At 49.5% G+C, this 24,969-nt stretch overlaps 1 protein-coding gene across 4 annotated transcripts; it reads right to left on the bottom strand.

The window, feature by feature from the left end:
• Positions 1–10,783: 10,783 nt before the first annotated feature.
• Dnaaf8 (dynein axonemal assembly factor 8) lies at positions 10,784–24,903 on the bottom strand. Of its 4 annotated transcripts, none has more exons than XM_052196325.1 (9): positions 24,838–24,903; positions 23,289–23,441; positions 21,882–22,028; positions 19,090–19,548; positions 16,755–16,872; positions 14,728–14,869; positions 12,812–12,958; positions 12,495–12,575; positions 10,784–11,354 (listed from the first exon to the last, which is right to left on the bottom strand). In XM_052196325.1, the coding sequence occupies exons 2-9, from the start codon at positions 23,394–23,396 to the stop codon at positions 11,114–11,116; spliced, it is 1,443 nt and encodes a 480-aa protein (XP_052052285.1). In that variant the 5' UTR covers positions 23,397–23,441; positions 24,838–24,903; the 3' UTR covers positions 10,784–11,113. The 4 variants fall into 4 exon arrangements, with proteins under 4 accessions (XP_052052285.1, XP_052052283.1, XP_052052284.1 ...); XM_052196323.1 differs by having other exon boundaries at positions 24,746–24,902; XM_052196324.1 differs by having other exon boundaries at positions 24,782–24,902.
• Between the last annotated feature and the right edge of the window lie 66 nt (positions 24,904–24,969).

Genomic DNA, 24,969 nt, shown 5'->3' with positions numbered 1-24,969 from the left:
AGGGCCCTGGCCCCAAGCCTGCTAGGCTCCTCCCCTCCTCAGCAGCCGGCCTCAAACACACACCCTAGAGCATCTACGTGAACCTGGAGTTGCTTTGTACAAAAAGCTGTGCTTTGACAACTAAAGGGTTTGTAAACGAGTCCTCTGAGCCAGTTTGATATACGAATATGGTTCTTGGGGCTAGGGAATGCTTCACCTGACATCCCCAAAGCCCCGAGTTTGATCTCCATCACCACACGAGGCTAGGTACAGAATGAACATCTGTAATCTAAGCACTCAGGAGGAAAGAACAGGAGGGTAAGAAATTCAAGGTTTTCCTCAACTGCATAGCCAAGCTGAGGCCATCCTGGGCTATAGTACAGAGTTTGTGTGTGTGTGTGTGTGTGTGTGTGTGTGTGTGTGTTCTTGGGCTGAGGAAGTAGTTCAATTGAGCAGTACTTACCTTAGAATATGGTAAATAGGCCGGGTGGTGGTGACGCATGCCTGTAATCCCAGCACTCTGGGAGGCAGAGGCAGGCGAAGAATTTCTGAGTTCGAGGCCAGCCTGGTCTACAGAGTGAGTTCCAGGGTAGCCAGGGCTATACAGAGAAACCCTGTCTCGAAAAAACAAACAAACAAACAAAAAAAGAATATGGTAAATATATATACATTTTTTAATATATTTGAGGAAGTAGTTCAATTGAACAGTACTTATCTCAGAATATGGTAAATATATATAATTTTTTTTTAGTTTTTTGGATTTTTTTTTCAAATTGAACAAATTGTTTAATTGAACAGTACTTATCTTAGAATATGGTAAATATATATACATTTTTTTTGTTTTTTTTGGATTTGTTTTTTTTCAAGACAGGGTTTCTCTGTATAGTCCTGGCTGTCCTGGAACTCACTCTGTGGGCCAGGCTGGCCTCGAACTCAGAAATCCACCTGCCTCTGCCTCCCAGAGTGCTGGAATTATAGGCGTGTGCCACCACTGCCCGGCTACATTTTTTTATATATTTATCTATTGCTACTAAGAGGATAAGACATGTCCTCTGACATATATTTTAAATATATATTTAAAATTTTATATATTTAATTTTTAATTAAAATTAAATTTTATTAATTTAATTACATTCAATTAAAATATTCACATATATATTTAAATTTTTATATATATAATTATGTATCTTTTTTTTTCATGACAGAGTTTCTCTGTGTAGCCCTGACTACCTTGGAACTTCCTTTGTAGACCAGGCTGGCATGAAACTCATAGAGATCCCCTCTTCTTTCTGCCTCCTGAGTGCTGGGATTAAAGGCATGCACCACCATGCCCAGCATTTAATATACTTGAATAACTGGTCCTCCTGCCGGTCTCCCTGTTGCTGGGATTTCAGGCCCATGCCACTATACCTGCTTCTCTCTGAACAGTCAAAGACCAGAGACCCAAGGTAGGAAGCAGTGTCACCCCCACATCCTGAACCCCACCCCCTTCCTCAGACTAAATCCCAGCTACCAGTCAGACTCTGCCTGCTGTCACGAGCTCTCACTCCTGGCCCAGGGTAAGCCATGAAAACCATTGTTGGGCTGACCTTGTACCCCCCCCCCATCTGAGCCACTAGTGTGATGCACCACCGTGATTGGCGCGGGGGGGGGGGGGGGAGGGGGGGAGGGGGACCTCAGGAGAGGGGACACTTCCTCCTTCGCCTCAGTCTCAAACCTGCACAACAGGGAGGGCAGTGTCAACCCCGGGGCACTGTGTGTCATACAGACAAAGTGAGTTCTAGAACACACCTACCAGTCTGTAGAAGTGGACCAAGAATGAAAGCCACACAGCCAGACGGACTGTGGAGGCTGAGGGCCTGTGGCAGAGCCTACACTCTCACCAAACTCTCTGGAACTCTAGGAGGTCGAAGGGCTGGGCTGGGGAGGGCGCTCGGTAGGTCGGGTATTTGTTGAACAAGCATGAAGATTTGAGTTTGGATCCCCAGCACCCATGGAAAAAAAAAAAAAAACCACTTGTCTCCCCAGCACTGGGTCAGTGGTGTGGGGACAGCTAGATCCATGGAGGTCACTCACTGGCAGCTGCTCTAACCTAGCCAGTGAGCTCAGGTTCAGTGAGACCCTGTCTTAAAAAAACAAGGTGAACAGTGACGAAGGAAGACACCTGACATGAACATCTGACCTCCATATATATGTGCATGCACACACACACACACACACACACACACACACACACACGCGCACAGCCAGGACGACAAGCCAGGAAGCAGCGCCCTCCATGGCCCTCCATGCTCTCGCGCACACGCACATAGCAAACATGCACAAAACAGATGCGCGTCAGACCTCTGCCCGCAGCTCATGGGAGAGCACTTATCTAACATGCACAAAGCCATGAGTTTGATCTATAGCACTGAATGCAAGAAGACAGACAGAGGAACCTGTGCTGAGGTACATGGATCCCACACAGGGGGGCTCCTCCTAGAACCTAAGAACCTGAGATGACACTCCACATCTATAGGGAGTCAGGAGATATGCAGCAGCGGCCAGAGGTTGCAGTATTATCCCAGCTACAGAAGCCACACCTCCCAAGAGCACTTGTTATTCATGTAGAGGACCAGGTTTGTTTCCCAGCACTTACTTATAGGCTAGCGACTGCATGTAACTCCAGTTCCAGAGGATCTGGTGCCCTCTTCTGGCTTCTCAGGGCCCCGCACATATGTGTACATACATACATGCAGGCAAAATAAATATGAACATAAAATTACATACAAAATACATACATACAAAAATACATACATAAAATGAGTCTTTTTTCTGATATATTCTTTATTTACATTTCAATTTATTTCCCCTTTCCTTGATCCCCCTCCCCGAAAGTCCTATAAGCCCTCTTCCCTCCCCCTGTTCCTCCATCCACCCCTTGGATTTGGTTTTTTCGAGACAGGTTTCTCTGTGTAGCCCTGGCTGTCCTGGAACTCACTCTGTAGACCAGGCTGGCCTCGAACTCAGAAATTCGCCTGCCTCTGCCTCCGAGAGTGCTGGGATTACAGGCGTGCACCACCACCACCTGGCCAAAAATGAGTCTTTTGAAAAGTAATACCTTCCATGAAGCCCTCTGTGCTGTTTTATGTTAACTTGACACAGGTTAAAGTCATCTGAGCGGAGAGAACATTAATTTAGAAAATGTCTCCATAGGAGTAGACTGCAGGCAGGTTTGTAGGACTCTGTGTCCAGGCTGACCTCAAATTCAAAGACATCCACTTGCCTCTGCCTCCAGAGTGCTAGGATTGACATCATGGCCACCACCCCAGTGCCTGCAGGGATTGTTCTCACTTGGGGATTGTTGGGGAGGGTACAGTCCCTAGGGCTGGGGTCACTCCTGCACTGGTGGTCCTGGGCACCATGGGAAAGCAGGCTGAGCAAGCCAGGACGACAAGCCAGGAAGCAGCGCCCTCCATGGCCTCCGCACCAGCTCCTGCCTCCAGGGGCCTGCCTGCTTGAGTTTCTGCCTGGGTTCCTTCAATGGACTGTAATTCAGGATATGTAAACCAAATAAACCTTGTAGGGATGATCTCTTGTGCGCTGTGTAAAAGCATTCATGTGTCAGTAAAGAGCTGAATGGCCAATAGCAAAGCAGGAGAGAATGGGCAGGACATCAGGCAGAGAGAGAGAGAGAGAGAGAGAGAGAGAGAGAGAGAGAGAGAGAACAGAGGGGGAGGAGGGGGTGGGGAAGGTGCCGGAGATTCACCCAGTCTCACAGGAAGGTGGAGTGTATGAAATTAAGGAGTAGGCACATGGAAGACATAGAATAGTATAAACGCGGTAATATAAGTTGAGAGCTAGTTGGGGAGCTGGCCTGGCTTAAGCCTTAGCATTCATCACAGTAATAAGTAAGCCTGCATGTCATTACTTGAGAACTGGGGTGGACGTAGAAAGCCCCAACAGTTACAAAACCCTTTCCTCCCCAAGTTGCTTCTGATCATGGTGTTTCATCAGAATAGAAACCCACACTAGGACACCCTCCTTAATTTTAAAAGGTGGTGGTGGCGGCAGCAGCGGCGGCGGCAGTGCACGCCTTTAATCCCAGCACTTGGGAGGCAGAGGCAGGCGGATTTCTGAGTTCGAGGCCAACCTGGTCTACAGAGTGAGTTCCAGGACAGCCAAGGCTACACAGCGAAACCCTGTCTCGAAAATAAATAAATAAATAAAATAAAATAATTTTAAAAGAAAGTAGTTGAGACAAAGTCTCATGTAGTCCAGGATGACCTCAAACTCTCTATGTGGCCAAAACCGACCTTGACCTTGTGATCTTCTGGACGCCATTTAATCACAGACACATGCCACCACATCCGGTTTATGTAGTGCAAGGCATGGCACATTCCCAGGATCCCTCCTTAATGGCCTCAGGCCTTGCTGGAGTGTCCAGCGGTTTGTTTTCTCCTCGGTCTTCTGTACTGAGGAGCTGTGGGAGGACGGAGATCACTCAGCATCATCCCTGCATCTGGCACGTGGCTGGTGCTCCAGGGAGCAATGGCCCCTATGCTGCTGTTTATCCAGCTGTTTGCTCAGTGAGTTCACAAACCTGCCTTTCTAGCCCTGCCCCCGGCCGGCCGACTCCAGGCTCAGGGAACTCCTATCCCCAGGGCTCGAGTGGACACACACGCACTCGTAACCACCATCTCCCAGGTGGAATATTGCTACACAGAGGTTGAGACACTGACTCGGGAAACAATAGCTCAGCTCGGAAGCAGCAGGTGAGCTCCAGCCGGCTGGGCACAGCACACACCCTCTGGCTCAGCGCCTGCATTTCCAGGAATGGGTATTACACAGGGCACTGCTGGTCATGTCGGCCCTACTCCACCTGTCTTCGTGGTAGGAGCGGGCAGGCGGGCCTGCACTCCTGTAGGAAGGTTCCCACCATCCCTGTCTGGCACCTCCCGGATATCAGTACTAACTTCCCCGTTTTGACAACTGAAAATTAACCAAGACTTTGCCACACGTTCCCTAGAGCAAGACACATGTGTAAAGAGTATCCTTCAAGATTATACAGTATAATGAAGGGTGGGAAACAGTCCCGTCTGTCCAAGGACAGGCTATGCCGTGTGGATTAGAAACCCTTGGCTTCTCTGACAAATTACAACAAACTGAAGGTTTGTCAGCAAAAATAACACAATAGTCGCTAGGCCAAAACAAAGGTTTCAGCTGGATGTAGAAGAAGGGGGCACTCGGCCTGCAGCCTTTATTTGTGCTGTTTTTGGGTCTTGAGACAGAGCCTCACAATGTAACCCAGGGTGGCTCTGAAATTGCAGAAAACCTCCCAACATGAGTGGCAACTCAGCTCAGCCATTGTGCAGCTTTTTTTTTTTTTTTTTTTTTAAGTTTTTCGAGCCAGGGTCACTCTGTGTAGCCCTGACTGTCTTGGAACTCGCTCTGTAGATCAGGCCTACAGGCCTCTGCCACCACTGCCTGGCCAATGTACAGTTCTTAATTTTATTTGTTTATTGGTCTTTCGAGACAGGGTTTCTCCATGTAGCCCTGGGTATCCTGGAACTCTCTCTGTAGACCAGGCTGGCCTCAAACTCTCAATGATCAGCCCGTCTCACTCTCCCAAGTGCTAGGAGGCCTGTGGGACCACCGCTGGTTGTGTGCAATTTAGCATATAGGTCAATAGATGATTATGAGTGAACGTTCCCGTTCATCAATGTGGATACTGAGGCTCAGAATGCACAAAAGGTACATAGGGACACAGCAGCTAGAAGAATGAAAATCTCAAAAAAAGTTGGAAGAAGTGCAGCCCAACCCAAGAAGCTCCTCCTAGAGCTTCCTCCTGCAGGCATCGGCGCGGTAGTCTGGGAAATGTGGTCCGGTTGCTGGGCCAGACAGGGCCCGCCACTTCCGCTTAGGGACCAAGCAGGACACAAGACTTTGACAGCTAGGGAGGATCTTGCTTAAAACTACCGGGGAACAGAAGTTCCCTGGGCAGACCTTCTGTACCTTGACAAGTCCCGGGAATCCTGTCTATCGTGTGCACCTTGCTGATGACCCTCAAAGGCAGGGTGAAGAACATAGGGCCAGACCTTATGATGCTTGGGTTAGTTCTGGGAACTAAACTAACCTGGGGCCAAAGTGCTGGAGTAAACATTTAGGTTCACTGGATTTCTTGCGTGCCCTCCCTACTTCGGTACCTAAAAGTCAGAGTTGTAGCTGTTCTTCACCTGTACAGATAACCACAGATTTACTAAATTAGGCGAATGGTTTCACGTATTCCAGACTGGCCCCAAACTCAACAGTTGGTGACCTTGAACTTGGTGGGTGTGAACACATGTACGTATGTGTGTGTGTGTGCGTGTGTGTGTGTGCGCGCGCGTGTGCGTGTGCGTGTGTGTGTGTGTGTGTGTGTGTGTGTGTGTGTGTGTGAAGGGGTGTCGTTAGGATTCTGTCTAAGCTCCACCCCAGTTACCTGGCAACAGTCAGCTAGGCCTGACCTGGGCTAAAGGAGACTGCTCAGCCTCTCCTCTCTCTCTTGCATCTCTTATTCTCTCACGCTCAGCCTCTCCCTTGCCTCTCTTCGGCTCTCTTCCCTTCCCCCTCTCTCCCCATGGTCATGGCCGGCCTCTGCTTCTCTACTGTCTCCCTCTCTCTGCCTTTCTCTGCCTCTACTACCCTCTTAACTCCCCTCCCCATGCCCCGAACAAACTATTCTATGCTATACCGTCTTCGTGTGTCTGGTCTCTCAGGGGGAAGGGATGCCTCAGCATGGGCCGGCCGAGGCACCCTCTTCCCTCACACCAACGTAGAACATATTCTCACACCTCTTTCTCTTTTTATGATCACAACATTGGTGCCAAAAGGTGACCTTCGTTTCCTAAGTTCCTAAGGAGCCATCTACCTTGCTTGCTTTGGCCTGGGACTTGTCCAGTAGGCTAGGAATGCTGGACATAGAACCCCAGGTGTGCACCTTCGTCTCTGCCACACCAGTCTTGAGATTGCAAGTATAGGCCACCACTTCTGTTGTTTTGTTTTTCTTTCTTAACACAGATCTGGAAATCAAACTCAGGTTTTCATGCGTTCACGATGTGGTGGGAACAGGAAAAAACACTTACCCTATGTGTACTGTCCTCAGGGATACATAGCCTTCTCAATAGCCTCCTTGCCTCTGCACAATAGTCCCTAGCAAGCTTCCCTTGGGAAGCCAAACACTTACTTCTTAGTTGAGATTCATCCTTTCTAAGGAAGCCTTGAAAAAATTAAAGCTTCCCTTCTAAAAGTAGAGTTAAAATTATTTAGGGGTCCTTTTCTTTAATAGTTTCTCTCTTTCCGACATCTTTTCCTTTCCCCACTTTGCTGTGTATTTATTCCCAGTGCCAGCCTCGACAGAACCATTTTGTGCTCATGTGCACATGCTCCGTTGTATATGCAGATACAAGTCACAAGTGTACCAGTGTGTACTTCCCACAAGACTTAGTAATGAATGTCCAAAATAACAGGGACTCACTAAAGAAATGGGGCTGGAGATGTAACTGTAGAATGCCTGCCTGACAGACACAACGCTCTGGGTTCCAGACCCGCCCAGCACCCTACAGACTGGGTACGATGCAGCTTTAGCACTTGAGGCTGAAGGATCAGAAGTTCAAGGCTATCCTTGAGAACATAGCAAGTTTGAGGCCTGCATGAGTTACACAGACCACCTTTGGGGGCGGGGGAGGGAGTGTCAACATGTATGCTGTTAATCCCAGCACTCACAAGGCAGAGGTAGGACCTCTGAGAGTTCTAGATTGGCCTGTTCTACATATTGAGTTCCAAAACAGCCAAGGTTACACTAAAAGACCCCGCCTCATACACATTCTATCCAACTCAGGGATGGACGAAATGGAGATTGGGTGAGTGACTTAGCAACTGAACTAGGAGGCACACTGTGGATCAGCCTATAAAACAAAGACTACATTACCCACAGTGCAGGTCATGGTACTGCCCACTAGGTCTCATGCAGTGGTATGTTGTAGGCAATGTGGTTCTTTTCATGGGCTGACCTGGTTGTCAGGCCTAGGACTGAGGTCTCTGGACAGGCATTTTGGGCAAGGCAGTCCTCTGGCTATTGGCTGAGTTGGCTGCTGAGGGGGTACTGTGACATCTTTCCCACTCCTGATAGGCTGGCTGCACAAGGAAGATCAGACCCACGCCCAGCCACTGGGCTTCAGCCATTCTGCAGCCTGCACAGCCCTAGTGTGCAGGGCAGGACATGCTGAGGCCAGAGCCTGACCACAATGTGTGATGCTCTCCACAGCCTAAACTTCTCCAGGAGCCACCAGGCCCAATACTTCTGATGCTGCCGGTCAGGGCAACAACCCGGACCTGAATATCTTTGGACCTGTGGCAACCATGAGGACATTGCAGAAGGGCCTTCCCTGTACCCAGGGCACAGATCAGGGAGGGAGCACGTGTCCTGCATTATAGGTCCCATATCCTGGTGGCTTCTCTAACGGGAACCTCTAACAGTTCAGGTAAGATGTTGGTAAGGGAGGGCTGCCTCCACAGGACCTGGTGGAAAACCCACCCTTCATTTTCAGCTGCAGGTGGCTGCTAATGTCCCTTGAGTTGAGGCCCATGACTCCTTCCTTTTATAACTCCCTCTTTCCCCAAGACAGGGTTCCCTGTGTGGCCCTGGCTGTCCTGGCACTCACTTTGTGGACCAGTCTGGCCTTTAACTCGAGATATTTGCCTGTCTCTACCTCCTGAGTACTAGGATTAAAGTTGTGCAACACATGGAGCTGCAGAGATGGCTCAGAGGTTAAGAGCACTGACTGCTCTTCCAGAGGTCCTGAGTTCAATTCCCAGCAAGCACATGTAATGCTTGCAACCATCTATAATGAGATCTAATGCCCTCTTCTGGTGTGTCTGAAGACAGTGACAGTGTATTCACATACATAAAATAAAAATCTTAAAAATCAAGCTATAAGCAGTGCAGGGATGGCACACGCCTGTAATCCCAGCACTCTGGGAGGCAGAGGCAGGCGGATTTCTGAGTTCGAGGCTAGCCTGGTCTACAGAGTGAGCTCCAGGACAGTCAGGACTACACAGAGAAACCCTGCCTCAAAACAAACAAACAAACAAACAAAAAACCCAAAAAAAAAAAAAAACCACAAAAAACCAAAAAAGTCATGTGTATGTGTGTACAGGAGGTGTGTTTATGTGGAGGCAGAGCACATGCAGGTCTCAGGCAGCAGACACAGGTTCCCAGAGTTAGCAGCCAGGCCTTACCTGCTAGCCCTCTCCCTGCCTCAGCATATCATTGTGACATCTCACTGTGTTCTGTTGTCCGCTCTGCTCTTTCACGATCACGCATGACTCAGACTCGTTGGTTTTTCTTCACTCTCATAGTAACTGCCAGCCCTTGTCCTGACCCCAGGTGTGGTGGTTCTTACCTGCAGGAGCAGCCTCCAGGGCTCTTGGGGTGCACAGGGAAACAGCAGAGACCCAGACCCTCCTGCCCATGAGCTTACAGGGCCCATGTAGCCCGGCTCTGGGCTCATGTCCCTGATGGTGCCTCAGGGAGTGGACTGATATGCATTTGCCATTTTTTGGGTTCTCACGTGGAGCCTGTCTTCCCTCCTCACAGGGGCCCTTCTTTCTGTTTTGAATCCTGTCTTTACCTCATGGTCCTGTCATCCCTAATGAGGAAAGCTGAGAGTTTCGGGTGCCAGGTGTGTACCATGATGGCTCTGCACCTGGTCCTATGAAGTGACCCTCAGTTTTATAAGCCCAAGAGCCCATCTTTCGAGTCTTTTGTACTTGCTTTCTCAGCCCCTTTGACCTACACGATCTTCTGAGGCGTGATGGATAGTGCCCAGGTGGTAGCCTGGCTTTGGACTGATGTGCTTGCCCACTACCACCCTGCAGGTTTCCTGCAAGCCAGTGATGCCTAGGCGCAGTTGAAACTGCAGTAGAGTGTATTTTCCATCACTGTTGAGTCATTCTCAACAAGCTTTCTAACACTGCGTGTAGTGAAGCTGGGGGACTGTGGATTTGGGAACAGAGGACTTTGCTCTTGACGGGTCAGTGGTTGAAGGGAAGTCACGCTGTCCTGGACTTCAAACAAGGGGCCTACGCACCTGGGCAGTGTTGGTCCCACTTACAGGGAGGCCGCCTGTGGTCCTGGTGGAGGCCTGACTTGCATGTGGCTTCTAAAAGACAGGTCTTGGGATTGGACTTTGGTAGCATCCCCTGTGGGGATATGATCAGATTCACGTGGGCTTGATGCTGCCTGCCAGTGACCTGCCATAGACCTGACCTTTGTGTGGCTCAAAGCTTGACTCTGAAATCCTTGCCTATCTTCAGCAGCTGGACAGTAGCACCACCCCTCCTTCTGAATGCTAAAACATGTTAGATGCCAAGTTGAACCCTGCCATGCCACCCACGCCCTGCCTCCATAGGGTTTCTCTGCTGTCTTAGAGCAGTTGGGGGCAGACTCTTGAGAGATGAGGTAGCAGGAGATCAAAGGGGCTGAGAGAGCAGGTACAGAAAAGGTCCTAAAGATGGAGTCTGCAGGGTGCTGGTGGTGGGCAAGGCTTGCAAAGCAACCAGGTAGAGGAAGCTCAGGTGTCCCGTGAGGACCAGGTCTCGGCTGATCACACAGCTGCTATTGGGTACCGAGGAAGGGAGACTGGGCACCATTGCATTTCCCAGTGTTAGAACTCCCAGGAAGTATGGTATTCCATTCAGACTAGCAAAGATTGGTGCCACCTTTAATTTGGAGTGACCTGAAACCTATGCGTGCTTTTGTGTCTCAGTTAAAAAGAGAGAGAAAGCAAATTTCATTTTTTACTCCCTTTTCCATCAGATCTGTATGGGTGTGTTAACTTGGGTACATGAAATGCCAGGAATCCAGGAACCTGGGGAAATTTTCTATAGGAAACTATAAATATGTTTAAATATGGGACCGGGAAAGGCCCTGGATGGAGTTCCCACCACCACAACAAAAGTTTAACCACGCTTGAACTGGCCACATGGAATCTAGACTGCGGGTCCCACCCAAGGCCCAAGCTGTTAGAAACAGGTAGACTGTAGAGACCACCAGGGCGGGGTAGGTAGAAAGCCTGCCACCCAACCCGCTTCTCAGGACTTTTACCTGAGTTGCCTATAGCTGCCCCATACCAGGGAGCAGCTGTGTTTCAAGAGGGTCCCCTAGACGCAGGGCATTCTGCTTCTCCGCCCAGAGTTTCAGGTGCTTCTTTCTCCGAGTTTGTGATCCAGCTGTATCTTCGGAGGCCTGGGTCTTTTGGCCTCCAGTTCTGTCAGTGGCCGACAGCTGGGGTGACACAGCCCCCTTCCGAAATGCCCTCAGCTGCTGAAGAAGCTGACTCTTCCCAGTGCAGCATCTGTGACAGAAGATAAGCAACCTAAGCCGTGTCACCTGGCGGCCAGAACTCCCAGTGCTGTAACAGAGAAATGTCTTCTGTAGCTTTAGTTTCCATTCCAAAGCAAGGGTGGGGCCTGACCGTCACTGCAGTCTGGCTGGGAAGCCTGTGGGATGGCAATCCTCATGGCTTCTCTTTGTAACAGGCTAGTTTTGTCCTGGCTAGTTTTTTTTTTTTTTAAAGATTTATTTATTTATTATATGTAAGTACACTGTAGCTGTCTTCAGACACTCCAGAAGAGGGAGTCAAATCTTGTTAAGGATGGTTGTAAGCCACCATGTGGTTGCCGGGATCCGAACTCAGGACCCCTGGAAGAGCAGTCAGTGCTCTCAACCGCTGAGCCATCTCTCCAGCCCCCTGTCCTGGCTAGTTTTAATGTCAACTTGCTGAAAGCTAGTCATCCAAAAGAGGGGCACCTTAACTAAGAAAAAGTCGAAAAAGTCTCCATAAAGTCCAGCTATAAGGCATTTTCTTAGTGATTGACAGGGTGGGCCCAGCCCACAGGAAGTAGCCAGTTAGCAGCATCCTCTGTGGTCTCTGCATCAGCTCCTGCTTGAGTTCCTGCCCTCATAACTTTTTGTTTTTGTCTTTGAAGACAAGATTCTCTCTGTAGACTAGGCTGGCCTCTAATCCACAGGATCTGTCTGCCCTTGCCAATACTGCCCATCCTGTTTTCCTGGATGTCCACATTTTACACCTAAGCTCTGCACATCTACAGCCTGGGCTCCAACATTCCCAGTGCTGTGGCAGCTAGGACCCATACTTCTCAGTCACATGGTCTGCCAGGCATGTCCCTGATTGGATGCTGCTCTTTAACTACCCAGAACTCTTCACATTTGGCTAACCTCTGGCCATTTTCTCTTCTGCTGTGACCAGCAGCAGGGGCAATCAAACTGGGGAGCTGTTTTCAGAGGATGGAATAAAATGCCATGGGTTGGGGAGCTGGGGAGAGCAGACCTGGCCATACAGGCTTCCCCTCTGACCCGTTATGAAACACAGTGATACCCACTTCCACCACACTAGATGCTGGCTTACATGTGTAGGGGACCCAGAGTACAGTGAGGGAGTGTCCCCAGGCAGAGGAAGAGATGCTAAAGTTACCTTTGTTCCCAGGAAGATGCCACCTGTACTGAGCCTGCTGACTCCACCTCCTCCTCGCTGTCAGAGGAGCTATGCTCAGAGCTGGGAATGAGAAACAATCCTTAGGATGTTCTCCAGCTTCCTCGTCAGGCCTGCCTCTCACCTTCTCACCCAGGGACCTCCCTGGAAACTCAAGAGGGCTGGCAGCCGGTCAAAGCCCAGGAGGCAGTGGGCTTCCTGCCATGCTGACAGGAAGGTACAACGTGCTCAACCCCGATGAGCTTTGCCCTCTGTTCCTCCTTCCCACTGCAGGCACAGTTCCCAGCACTGCTCTGTACCTCTCCCGGGACTGGCATTCCGGTGGTTCTGACTGTTCCTTCTGCCGCAGGTCGATGAAAACGGTGGGAGGCTCTGTCTTCAGCTTCCTGCTCTCAGCTATCTTCTGGACTTGCTCAGTTTGAACACCAGGCTCTGCTGAAGCATTTCTGCAATGGGAGGGCGGGGCGGCCCTTCCATGTGATTCCCTGCCACCTGATGGGCTGGTTGAATCACAGTGCTCATAGCAGCTACTGACAGTGTCCTTCATAGGCGCTTGGAACCCATGTGTTCTCACAGCCACCATCAGGACAGGGCAGTACTGGGCAAGTCTGATATGCTGCACATCAGCTAGGTTGGTAGACAGGCCTGTCATCCCAAGTGTCTGGGAAACTGAGGCAGGAGGATGGAAAGTTTAAGGCCTGGGCAACTTAGCAAGACTTTATACATATATTTTTTTGTTTGTTTTTCAAGACAGTTTCTCTGTGTAGCCTTGGCTACCCTGGAACTTGCTTTGAAGACCAGGCTAGCCTTTAACTCATAGAGATCCACCTACATCTGCCTCCCAAGTGCTGGGATTAAAGGTGTGCACCATTACCATCCAGTTTATACATGTTTATACAGTTTAAGGTGTATGTATTTGCTTGCATATATGTCTATACACTATTTATATGCATGGTACTCATGGAGACCAGGTAGGGCACCAGATTCATGGAGCAGCAGTTGCAGAAAGTTGTGACACTATGTGGGTGCTGAAAAATCAAGTCTGTGTTCTCCAGAAGAACAATCAGTGCCCCTAACTACTGGGCCATCTCTCTGACCTCCTAGAAAGACTATAAACAGTAAAAAGAGGCTGGAGAGATAGCTTAGCAGTTAAGAGCACTGACTGCTCTTCCAGAGGTCCCGAGTTCAGTTCCAAACAACCACATGGTGGCTCACAGCCATCTGTAATGAGAGATCTGACGTCCTCTGCTGGTGTGTCTGAAGACAGCTACAGTGTACTCATATACTTAAAATAAACAAATCTAAACAAACAAAAAAAAAGTAAAAAGAAGGCTGGGGTTTGTGGGATGGCAGTGCACACCTTTAGTCCCAGCAGTTAGGAGACAGAGGCAAGACTAGCCTGGTCTGCAGCACAAGTTTTAGAACAGCCAGAGAAACCCTTAAAAAACAAAAACAAATAAACCCAACAATAACAAAAGAGTCGAAAGCAGACTTGTGATGCGGCATGATGCAGTACAGTGGTGGAGCCAAGCATGTGTGAGGCCTGAGCTCACCCCTCACAGTATAAATAAACCTCCATCTATTCTATTCAGTAGGAGGCCACTTAGCACAGGTGGCTGTTTATATATTCAAGCTAGTCATTTCCAGTAGACCCCTAAAATTAAATAGTCCTCATCCCAGTAGCCGCATTTCCGGTACATCGTAGTCATGTGGAGCTGGTGGATTTCATACTAGAAAGCACAGGCCCAGCCTTGTCTGCGCCTTCTGCTAGCCAGGCAGAACCTCCAACTACTTCACAGAAAAACTCCCAGACTCCTGACAGCAGTAGAAGTGTGTGGGAAAGGCAGGCCTCGGGGGACCCATCACCACCTCCGCCACCCCAATTCCACTCTGTCCCTCCATGTCTAGGACAGATTGCTGCCCACAGCCCTTCCAGCCTCCCACGCCATCCTGTTCCCACTGGTCATGTAGATAGTGTAGACAAAGTGCCTTCAGCATTAAGGAACAAGACATAGCTCTGCCACTGATGGCTTGAGACAGGTATGGCAATCTGAACCGCTGTTTTACCATAAGGAAAAACAGAAAATGTAGCATTTTCCTCATTCTTTAGACAAAGAAAAAGTACATACCCAGTGGCCCACCAAAAGGCCCACCCAACACTGCGCAGAGGCAGACTGGTTCTAGGGAAATGGCTGTGGCTGGTGGGAAGTCTCACCTGATTCCAGCTACCTGCTCTTCTGTGTCTCGGAGCTTGTCGGCAGATACTTTCCAGGTCGGGTTGTGGACTCTGGACTGAGTGGCACACAGGAGAGCCAGCTGTTCCAGGAGTATGTCTTGGGAGGGTCCAGTGCTGTGCCCTGGGGATTGCCAGGAGAGGGGCTGCTGAGCTCAGGGCTGCCTCTCTGAGGCTGACCTTCAGGCTCCAGTGTGCCCCGCCCCAGCTCGTTCTGAGGCTTCCAGCTCCACTTGGAAAACAGCTTTCAAAATGTAGCACACAGGCTTATCATACAGATCGACTGATTGTGTGCACGTGTACACTTGGGAATGAACCTGTGCATGACACCAAGCACTCTTGTCACTGGGCTACACGGTCTTAGACATCTTATTTTTTTTTGTTTTTTGAAACAGGGTTTCTCTGTGTAGCCCAGGCTGTCATTGAAGCGTGGTTGTGCACCACCGGAGTGCACCACCACTACCCTGGTCATACTACACCTTTCTGTGAACAGTTTGTTAGTGAGCTGAGGGCACTCTGACAAGCTTGTAGCTAGACCCTATTGAATACGGGCTGTTTCCAAGTTTTCCAAGTTTTAAAGTACACAGCTGTGAGCATCCTTGGGTATGTGCTTACACGAGATTTTCCACATAGAATAGCTTGGCTGGTGGAAGTGGCAATCTCACCACTTGGAAGGTAGAAGCAAGACGATCAGGAGTGGGGGAGGGGTTGGTAAGTAGGAGGAAGGGGAGGGGATAGGGGTTTTTTTGGAGGGGTAACGAGGAAAGGGGATACCATTTAAAATGTAAATAAAGCAAATATCTTAAATAAAAAAGAATAGTGATGAAAAAAAAAAAAGGAAGATCAGGAGTTCAAAGCCAGTTTCAGGTATAGAATAATTTTGAGTCAGCCTGGGCTACATGTTGGAACAAACTAAAACTAAACAAAAAGGAAAAGCTTGATCAAAGAGCTATGAACATTTCAAAACAGACTAGTTCCTAACACAGCACCGTCCACAGAATGTCCTTGCAGAGGACACTCTGCTGATGCAGCACGTGCTGTCACATGCTCATTAGTAGCAGCCCTTTGAAGTCTGCAACAGGAGGATTGTCAAGAGCTCCAGGCCAGCCTGGGCTACAGTGTGAGACCCTGTCTCAAAAACAAAAGACACAGTGGTGGTGTATACCTTCAGTATCAGCACTTAGGAGGCAGAGGCAGGCACACCTTTGTGAGTTCAACACACCAAATTCCAGGTCTGCCTGGGCTACACAGTGAGACCTTGCCTCAAACACAACACAGAGCTAGGGCTGGAGCGATGCTCAGTGCTTGAGAGCGCTGGCTGCTCTTGCTGGGTACCCAGCCTCAGTCCTAAGCACTCACACGGTAGCTCCCGACTGCATGGAACTCCGGTTCCAGGGGATCAGCTGCCCTCTTCTGGGCATGCACAGACATGTGTATATATAGTTCATATACACAATGCATACAGGAAAGAATGAAAATAAACTGTAAAAATGTCATCTCAAACAGCCCAGAGGCTGTCAGTCTAGTGAGTCTTTGGCTGGAGTAAGCACCTGCCCTAGCTCCTCGGCTCAGATGTGCTTGCACCTGCTGCTGGGGGCCTGTGCGGGTGGGGAGAGCGCGAGGAGTCGTTTACAGAGCTGCCCGCAGCAAGGCCACCAGGACAGTCAGAGTATGACGTCCTCTGCCTTCATTTTTAAATAAACTGAGGGATGCAGGAGTGTGTGAAGGCAGGTCCTGCTTCCTCCAGGACAGAAAGGGGAAAGGAAGGAAGGAAACTGGAGGAAGAAAAGCCAAGAGCCACAGGGCAGGTCAATTCTAAAGGCCTGAGCACGCCTGGCAGGTCAGGCAGCCACACGTATGATGAATGAACGAAGTCTTGGTAAGGCCCGTTGAAATGTGTGCTAAGGGTAGTAAGGGGCGGATGGACCCTGCCGATCCCATGGCCCTGCCACTGAGGCTTGGAACAAGGTGCTTGGGGGACTGGCTTGGGCTTCAGGGTTGAGTCAGACCTTGGTCTCGGCAGCGGTCAGCTAACCACCATGCACTTCTGGATGCACTGTCGCCCTGGCTGTCTTGTGGCCCTGGCAGACTCTGAAGGATGTAATCCAAGTCCCAGCCTTCAAGTTGCTGAAATGATACCACTGATTACAGGGCTGCTGAAGTCCTGCAGCCCCTCCCCCACTTTGACATCAGCTGCAGCCAGTGGGGGATGTCATGATCATCCATTGTAGTGAGGGGGCAAACAGGAAATAGCTTAGCCTAGAACATCCCCCAATTTGGTTTTAGATTGTCCACACCTCCATTGTAATAATGCATTTGGCAGTGCAGTTCCTTCCCCTGCATGTACTATGCAGACACACCCCTCCTCAAACACTGTACCTAGCAACCTAAGTTCCTTGACACCCCTGACCTGCATCGAGCTACTGGAATTCCCATCTCTCTGGATTATGGCATAAATCTTTCCCGTCAACTCCCTAACAATCAAATTTAGACAATTTCTATTCAAGCGTGTTCCCACTGTATCTAGGTATGAAGAAGAGAAAGGGCTATCATACCTGAACTGATTTTGAGTGTAAAGGAAGTAAGGAAAAAACTATGTCTCTAATAATCTTTTAGGGAGAACCTCCTATTTACTGTAATCTTGTGCCTGTGCATAACGAGGCATTTGGGTGATTAAAATCTGATGCACTGTGGGAAAGGAACATGTGCAGTAGGAAAAAACATTAATCAAAATATAGAACCATACAATTTATGCCCTCAGTAGCCAGCCCCATTCCTTTAGATGGCATAAAATGAAGCCCTGTCAGGCTTGCCAGTGTATAGCTTTTTATCTGTTGTTATCTAGCTCCAATAAAGTTATCCTGCTTTATCCTAAAGTGAGCCTTTGTTTTCAGTTCCTTGGATAAGGGGCCAACAACCTGGAAGCACCCAGCCGGAATGCCAACCACCATAACAACAGAGTGGTATTGGAGTTTGGGTTCAGCTAGCAAATCAATGTCCTGTCTGTTGTGACTGTTACACACTAAGCCAATCCTTTAATGTGAGACCCACATTTCCTGACACCTCCTTCCTTAAGTGGCTTTTATTGGGGAGGAGGGGGTCAATACTTTGGGGAACAAAGATGGCTAACCTGGAGGAAGCCCCATTTTTTTTTAAAGACATGATCTCATTATAGCCCAGGCTCATCTTGAACTATTTAGCCAAGGATGACCTTGAATGTCTGATCCTCCAACCTTTGCCTTCCAAGCTCTGGAGTACAGGTGTACACCCATTTTGTGCTTGCAAGGTAACCACTGAGGCACATCCTGGCCTTTTCCATCATGCAATTTTGTTCTGTTTTTTTGAGACAGGGTTTCTGTGTAGCCCTGGCTGTCCTGGAATTTGTTCCACAGACCAGGCTGGCTTCGAACTCAGAGACCCACCTGTCTCTGCCTCCCTACACCCAGACTACCATGTAATTTTAGCCTGGCTCAGATGGCTTTGCAGGCATTGGTATGACAGAGGGAGGAGGCAAGGAACCTACAGTGAATGCTTATGTGATACCTTTCAAATTCCTGCAGCCCTATAGGAGAGGAAGAATTAAGTCGTGAGGGTAAACAGAATGACACTGTTGGCTTCTGTGCACACAGCAATGAAGAATCCATGTGTGTCTGTGTGCTGGCACTCGGCACAATGTTAAGTGATGCAGGGGTGAGGTGCGTGCTCTTCCCAGGCCACCCTGGACCATCCTCCGACCTATCTGCACAGATGACCAGGGGACTCTTCTCTTTGAAAACTGGGCTAGTGTGATGGGTTTCTTGTCCAGTGGGCAGGGTCACTTCATAGATTGGCTGCCCACCACCATAACAGGGAACAGCTCTACCACTGTTTACCAGCAGTAAAACACTGCTGTGGTTTATGGATCTGCTTCCCAGTGGTCCTCACACTCCTTCCTCTGCCGCAGTATCTCACGAATTGCCTCTTCTGTCCCCAGCCTGTCTCCCTGCCAGTGCATGCTGATGGACTTAGATGATTGGACAGGTGTTCCTGGCATGTGACATGTGCCCTCTGATGACCTACCTCCCTTCTGTAGCACTGCTCGTCTTAGCATGACTGACAGTCAGCATTCACACTTTCTGTGCTCTCTAAAGAAGGCTGGAGTTGGTGTCTCTTGCTATTGCCACTAATTCTCCCTGAGGGTGAGCTCCATGCCAGTCTATCCCACACTGTCACAGGAGCAGCAGGTGGACTTGGGATCCGGACCTTAGGTCCTGAGGAGCTGCTTCCCCCCTCAACAGTGTGGCAAGAATGTGCCCATGCAGTGGGGACTGACCTGAGGGCAGGCTGGGCCATGCAGACACCTACCTTGAGTGAGAGAACCGGCCATCCTTCCCGAGACTGCTCCGAGGTTGCTTCTGGCCGGGGTCCTACCTCTGCAGCCTGGCCTTGGTCACCACAGGCTGGGCTCTGAGCAGCCTGGGTCACCTTCTGAAGGATATCTCTCTCTATCATCTTCCTCCTCTCCCTGCGGAGGGCTCTGTGCTTTGCAGACTTTCTAAAATCCGAGGGCTCTGGCTTCAGCTCTCCTTTCAAAGGCAAGGTGGCTTCTTCTCCCTGGGAACACCATGGAGGACTCTGGGGTCCTCTGGGCTCACACAGGCTTCTCAGACTGCTCTCCAGCCACGCATGTGCCTCCTCAGCATCCACAAGGATCGGGAAAGACCACCAGCCAGGGCCTCTTCCTTCCTGATGGGCCGGGTCCCCCGACTGCACCATCCGTTCACTTGTGGGTTCTATGGGTAATCTCCTAGGAACCAGAAGTGGCTAGAGACAAAAGGCATCCTGTGAGCACCTGCAGACATACTTTAGGGAGAGAGTACAGGCACAGTGAAGTGGAGGTCAGAGGGCAACTTTGATAGTGGGTTCTCTTTGTCTCTCTGGGTCCCAGGGATGGAACTCAGGCTGTCAGGCTAAGCAGTAAGCACCTTGCCCCACCACGCCATCTCAGGGCCCCATTTGACATTTTTTTTTTCAAGACAGAATCAGTAAGATTCTGATATATGTTCTATATATAACTCTAGATGTCCTGGAACTAATTCTGTACACCAGGCTAGCCTCGAACTCACAGAGATCTGCCTGCCTGTCTCCTGAGTGTCGGGATTAAAGGCATGCCCCACCATTGCCAGGTCTCACTTTGACCCTTCTGAGTTCAGCAGTCTGTCAAGTCATATAGTCATTGCCACTATCTCCTAAACTGTTCCACTCCCCATCGCCCAAAGGAGGGGGTAATCCTTATAGAAATGAAGAAAACACTGGGTGGTGGTGGCGGCGCACGCCTGTAATCCCAGCACTTGGGAGGGCAGAGGCAGGCGGATTTCTGAGTTTGAGGCCAGCCTGGTCTACAGAGTGAGTTCCAAGACAGCCAGGGCTATACAGAGAAACCCTGTCTTGAAAAAACCAAATCCAAAAACCCCAAACAAACAAACAAACAAACCCCAAAAAAGAAAAGAAATGAAGAAAATATCTCATGAAAATTGTGTTCTGGGTGGCGGCGGCGCATGCCTTTAATCTCAGCACTTAGGAAGCAGAGGCTGGTGGATCTCAGAGTTCAAGGTCAGCCTGGTCTACAGAACGAGTACAACAGCCAGGACTGAGAAACCCTGTTTCTAAAAACCAAACCAAACAAACCAAAAAGGTGATCTATAATGACCAGAGCCCCAGCTGCCTCTCAGATTCTCCTGAGGAGGGCAAGGGGTGTTGTTTACACTTGCTCCTAGGAGGGCTGGCCTTCAGGCAATGGAGAGGCATAAGGAGATCCTCTTCAGTCCTCACATCCAGCTTGCTACAATGATGCCAGGATTAAATGAGCAGAGGGAGGTTACCTAGAGCTGAGTGGCTCCTGGAGTCCAACCTGGTCTTTAAAATGGGTTTTGGTTACTACAATGCTTTCATTGGGAAGTATGTTTAACCACAGCAACTTCAACAAGTGTTAACAGGTCTGACAAGCTGGTTGCCAAGGATAAAAGCTTCAGGTGGGATCTACTAAGGTAGCAATTCACTCTCATCAAGCCACTGATGTCTTGTATCTGTCTGTCTATCTATCTTTCTATCTATCTATCTATCTATCTATCTATCTATCTATCTATCTACCTACCTACCAACCAACCAATCAGCTTTTCTAGACAGGGTTTCTCTGTATAGCCCTAGCTGTCCTGAAACTCACTCTGTAGACCAGGCTGGCCTTAAATTCAGAGATCTATGTGCCTTTGACTCCTGAGTGCTCTGATTAAAGCATGTAGCACCACCTCCCAGTATCAGTCATAATTATACATACATACATACATACATACACACATATATATACATATATATATGCATATTTATGAGTACCATGCGTGTGCTGGAGCCTACAGAGCCCACAAGATGGGGATCTGACCTGTTAGAATTGGAGTTGAAAATGATTGTGAGCTACCAGGTAGGTCTGGAAACCAAATCTGGGTCTTATGCAAGAGCAGCAAGCTCTCTTAAGTATTGAATCATCCCCTCCAGCCCCTGCCTTGAACTTCTGATGCTCCTGCCTCAGTTTCCAAGTAGCTCAGATTACATGTCTGTAGCACCAGCTCTGGATGATTGCTTGAGTTTACATACAGGTCTTGGTCTCTCCCGGGAATGTGGGACAGAGAGAGGATTATAGCTATGGTATTGGTAGTTCCCGCAACTAGGAGGCTGGAGCTTGTGTTGTGGCCTTCCTGTTTGTCTCCTACTTCTCGCTGGCTGAGCAGCACCATGCAGGCGGTTATGGAAGTTTCCGTTCCGTTCCTTGCTGGATCACTTAGTAGTTGAACATAGGTTCAGCTATGAATTAATTAGCTAGGTTATGGAGAGACACTTGAGACATGCAGCTATGCCAATGGCCAGAGAGTACAAAATGTCTTGGTAGAAAACAACACAGAAATCAGAGTGGAAAATGGGAGAGCAAATCAAATGTGCTCCTACTCCTGGGGGCCATGCTCATGTACTGAACACCGATTGCCAGGCTGTCCTTGTGGGAGGAAGAAGGCAAGAACAGTGGTTTAAACCATGTAGACGACACTGCTGGTGGAATCCTTGGGAGACTTAAGATGGCCTCCCTTCCCCCGCTCCAGAGTCCCACAGACCTCAGGTGAAGGACTCCTCCCTGCAGTAACCCAGTTCCCAGACTCATCGACACCAATAGGGTCTTCAGCCAGCTCCTCAGTCAGGTCTGGAATCAGGACGGGCTGGTACCGCTGAAAGATGAAGGGCTCTTCTTCCTCACCATCAGACTGCGGATAGACCAGGGCACTTTAGAGGGAAAGGCAGTCATGCTTGGCACACCCTGCCCAGGAGCAGGTCTGGGAAGATCAGTTCTCTACAAAGGGCCTTGTCCTGTGCTGCTTTCCAGAGCCAAGTTGAAAACAGGCTTAGCAGCGTACCTCCTGATGGTGAAATGCGGGCTTCGTTTTTCACAGGCCATATGCAAGCCCTGCACACAACGATGATGCATTAACAGCACATACACTGTTAATGCACACAAAAGATGCTACATTAATGCACACAATGGATGCTGCATCAATGCCAGCACTGAACAATGGTAGTGAAGAGGCAGTGACAATGGAGGCCAACCTTTATACAGACTAGTCACTTAATATAAGAGCTTTGGTTACCTGTCTCTAATGGAGAGAGGCTGAGCTGACACTGCCGGCCACCTCACTGGAACCTTACAAGGAAATGACAGCACTAGGGCACTGTGGCACTGCTGTTGTCTACCTCTTCTGCCTCATTATGAACTGGATGGTGCCTGAATCCCAGCTCCATGATGCTCATCTTTAAAACACCCAGGTACGAGGCTGGAGAGATGGCTCAGTGGTTAAGAGCACTGAGTTCAATTCCCAGCAACCACCTGGTAGCTCATAACCATCTGAAATGGGATCTGATGCCCTCTTCTGGTGTCTCTGAAGAGCAATGGTGTACTCATATACATAAAATAAACAAATCTTTAAACCCCCCCCCACCCCAGGTACAGCACAAACCAGCCACCTTGCTTCTAGAAACCTTGCTCTTCATTTGAAATGTCCTGCGCCGACCTGTGTGCTGAGCCTCTGACCAGTGGATCACAATGTATCCCTCCCACCTGTGTAAATGGCCACTCATACTGTCAGTGACTCCCGACTCATCTCAAGTGGCAGAATCCCTCCAGGACCATACCATGCAAACTTGGCAAGTTTATCACTCTCAGAGTTTGGAGCTAGACTTGACCTGACCCAACAGAGTTGAGAGCAGTCCAGCAGCAGGGTGGGGACTGGGGCTTTGGCACTGAGCACACCTGGGGTCAGGACCACAGCAGGCATGGCCTTGGAGATACAGAGCACTAATATCCACACTCAGGAGTTCTGGCAAACCCAGAGAGAAGCCTGAGGAAGTGGATACCCAGAAGTGATCCCAGACACTGATGAGTGAAAACAAAGCCCATAGACCAAAGTGAGATCCGCAGAAAGGAGTGCCCAGGCTGGACAGTTTATATCCAGGACAAAGCTCTTGCTCACCAGGGACGAATCTGAATCCAGAGATGGCAGCTGGTCTTTGGCAGCCTTGAGGATGGCATCCCAGGGAGAAACTGGCAAGGACACCACAGCTTTGTCTTTGGATGTCATGGGGGCCAGGACTCATAGGACACTGTCTGTCATCGTCAAGGATCTCTGTGGAGCACACAGGGTGAGGTGGCAGTGTCTAGGTGTCCAAGGAGAAACTAGCATTGGTAGCCTTCCCAAAGCCTTGATCAGCTGTAGATGAAAATGCACTGCAGAATTCCATTTTCTACCCATTTCCTTCTGGTCCTGCAAACTTATGTTACTTGGTAGCAGGATATGTGTGTGTGTGTGTGTGTGTGTGTGTGTGTGTGTATGTGTGTGTGTGTATGTGATGTGCTTAACAACACGTATACAGAAACAGAGGTGCATATACTGATACAGATGGTATATGTATAGATACACAATACTTATGACTTGGAGATTTTATATGTGTGTTTTAAGAATATAAATACTATTATCTCCATTTTGAATTAAAGTTAAGGGAGGGGCTGCGATGAATCCCTCTGGTAGAGCATTTGGCCAGCATATGTAAGTGCATGAGTCCAACCCCCGACCCCTCACCCCCGCATTGAGGAAAGGAATAAGATGGCTCAGCAGTTATGAGTGTCCTCTACTGCTCTCATGGAGGATCAGAATTCAGTTCCTAAAACCACAACTACTTGTAACTTTAACTTCGGGGAGAGCCTATGTTTCTGGTGTCCACTGGTACCTACGCTAGAGTACACAATACCCACCTTCATACCCATACATATAATTAAAATATAAACTAATACATTAATATATAATTAAAAATGAGCTTTAGAAGTGAAAGGTTTAAGACCCATTATTCAAGAGATTTTGTTAGTCATCTCCCAAATGAGTCTCTATAATCCACCTTTTATATCTCACCCTAAAAAATAGATGCTCAGCTCCCAGGGGACAGAGGGACTTTAGGATTGTGGGGTGAAGGCCTAGCGGGCAGGCAGATCAGCAAACGGTGCCCAATCAGAGCAGCGCCTGGGGAGTGAGTTGGGGGCTTAAGGCATTTGAATGTCGTAAGCAAGGACGTGTGCTTGGCGGTCCTGAATTGGGAACCACAGGTGGAGACGCTTCTGTATACGAGCCAAAAGATGCTTCATAACAGGGGCTTTGGCGGTAGGGCACAGAATCACCGAAGTGAAGGGGGCCGCCCAAGGCTGATCGTCCTTTGGGTGTGTGCAAGGCGGTAGGGTTGAGGGAAGGCTTGACTCCACTCAGCGAGTGGCTCAATGTTTTCCCCTCAAAGCCAGTTGGTCCCGCCCCGCCCCGCCCCACCCCGCCCCGCCCCGCGCCAGGCGTCGTTGTCTAGGGGACTGGAAGGCAGCGGGACAAGCCGGTCTGTGCTAGAGCAGAGGGGAGGATCTCACTCCCTGCCACCCTCAGCCTGGACCAACCCGTCGTCGCATGGGTTTCCGCGGTCTCCTACTCGCCTCAGCCGCTCCGCTCGTCCACTTGCCCCGTCCCCGTGCAAAGCACCGCTACCCACCGGAGCCTGGCGACCCGCCTCCCCGCCTCTTCCTCGCCGGGCGCCGCCAGCCTCTCTGCCTCAGGATTGGCTCCTGAGCAACGGGGCCTCTGCCATCTCATTGGATGCGGTGGCGTGTCAATAACAGAACAT

The sequence above is a fragment of the Apodemus sylvaticus genome, chromosome 10 (genome assembly GCF_947179515.1).
Source record: "Apodemus sylvaticus chromosome 10, mApoSyl1.1, whole genome shotgun sequence".
NCBI classification, from domain to species: Eukaryota; Metazoa; Chordata; class Mammalia; order Rodentia; family Muridae; genus Apodemus; species Apodemus sylvaticus.
This window is presented reverse-complemented; position numbering and strand designations above follow the sequence as displayed.

What these genes read in the sequence shown, in the direction of transcription:
- Dnaaf8 (XM_052196325.1), bottom strand. Translation starts at nt 23,396, where the DNA reads ATGACATCCAAAGACAAAGCTGTGGTGTCCTTGCCAGTTTCTCCCTGG. An exon ending in GGCCGGTTCTCTCACTCAAG is followed by an intron (nt 16,873 to 19,089) that starts GTAGGTGTCTGC and finishes GTATCATTTCAG; the next exon opens with CAACTTGAAGGCTGGGACTT. An exon ending in GAATGCCAGTCCCGGGAGAG is followed by an intron (nt 12,576 to 12,811) that starts GTACAGAGCAGT and finishes TCTCATTCCCAG; the next exon opens with CTCTGAGCATAGCTCCTCTG.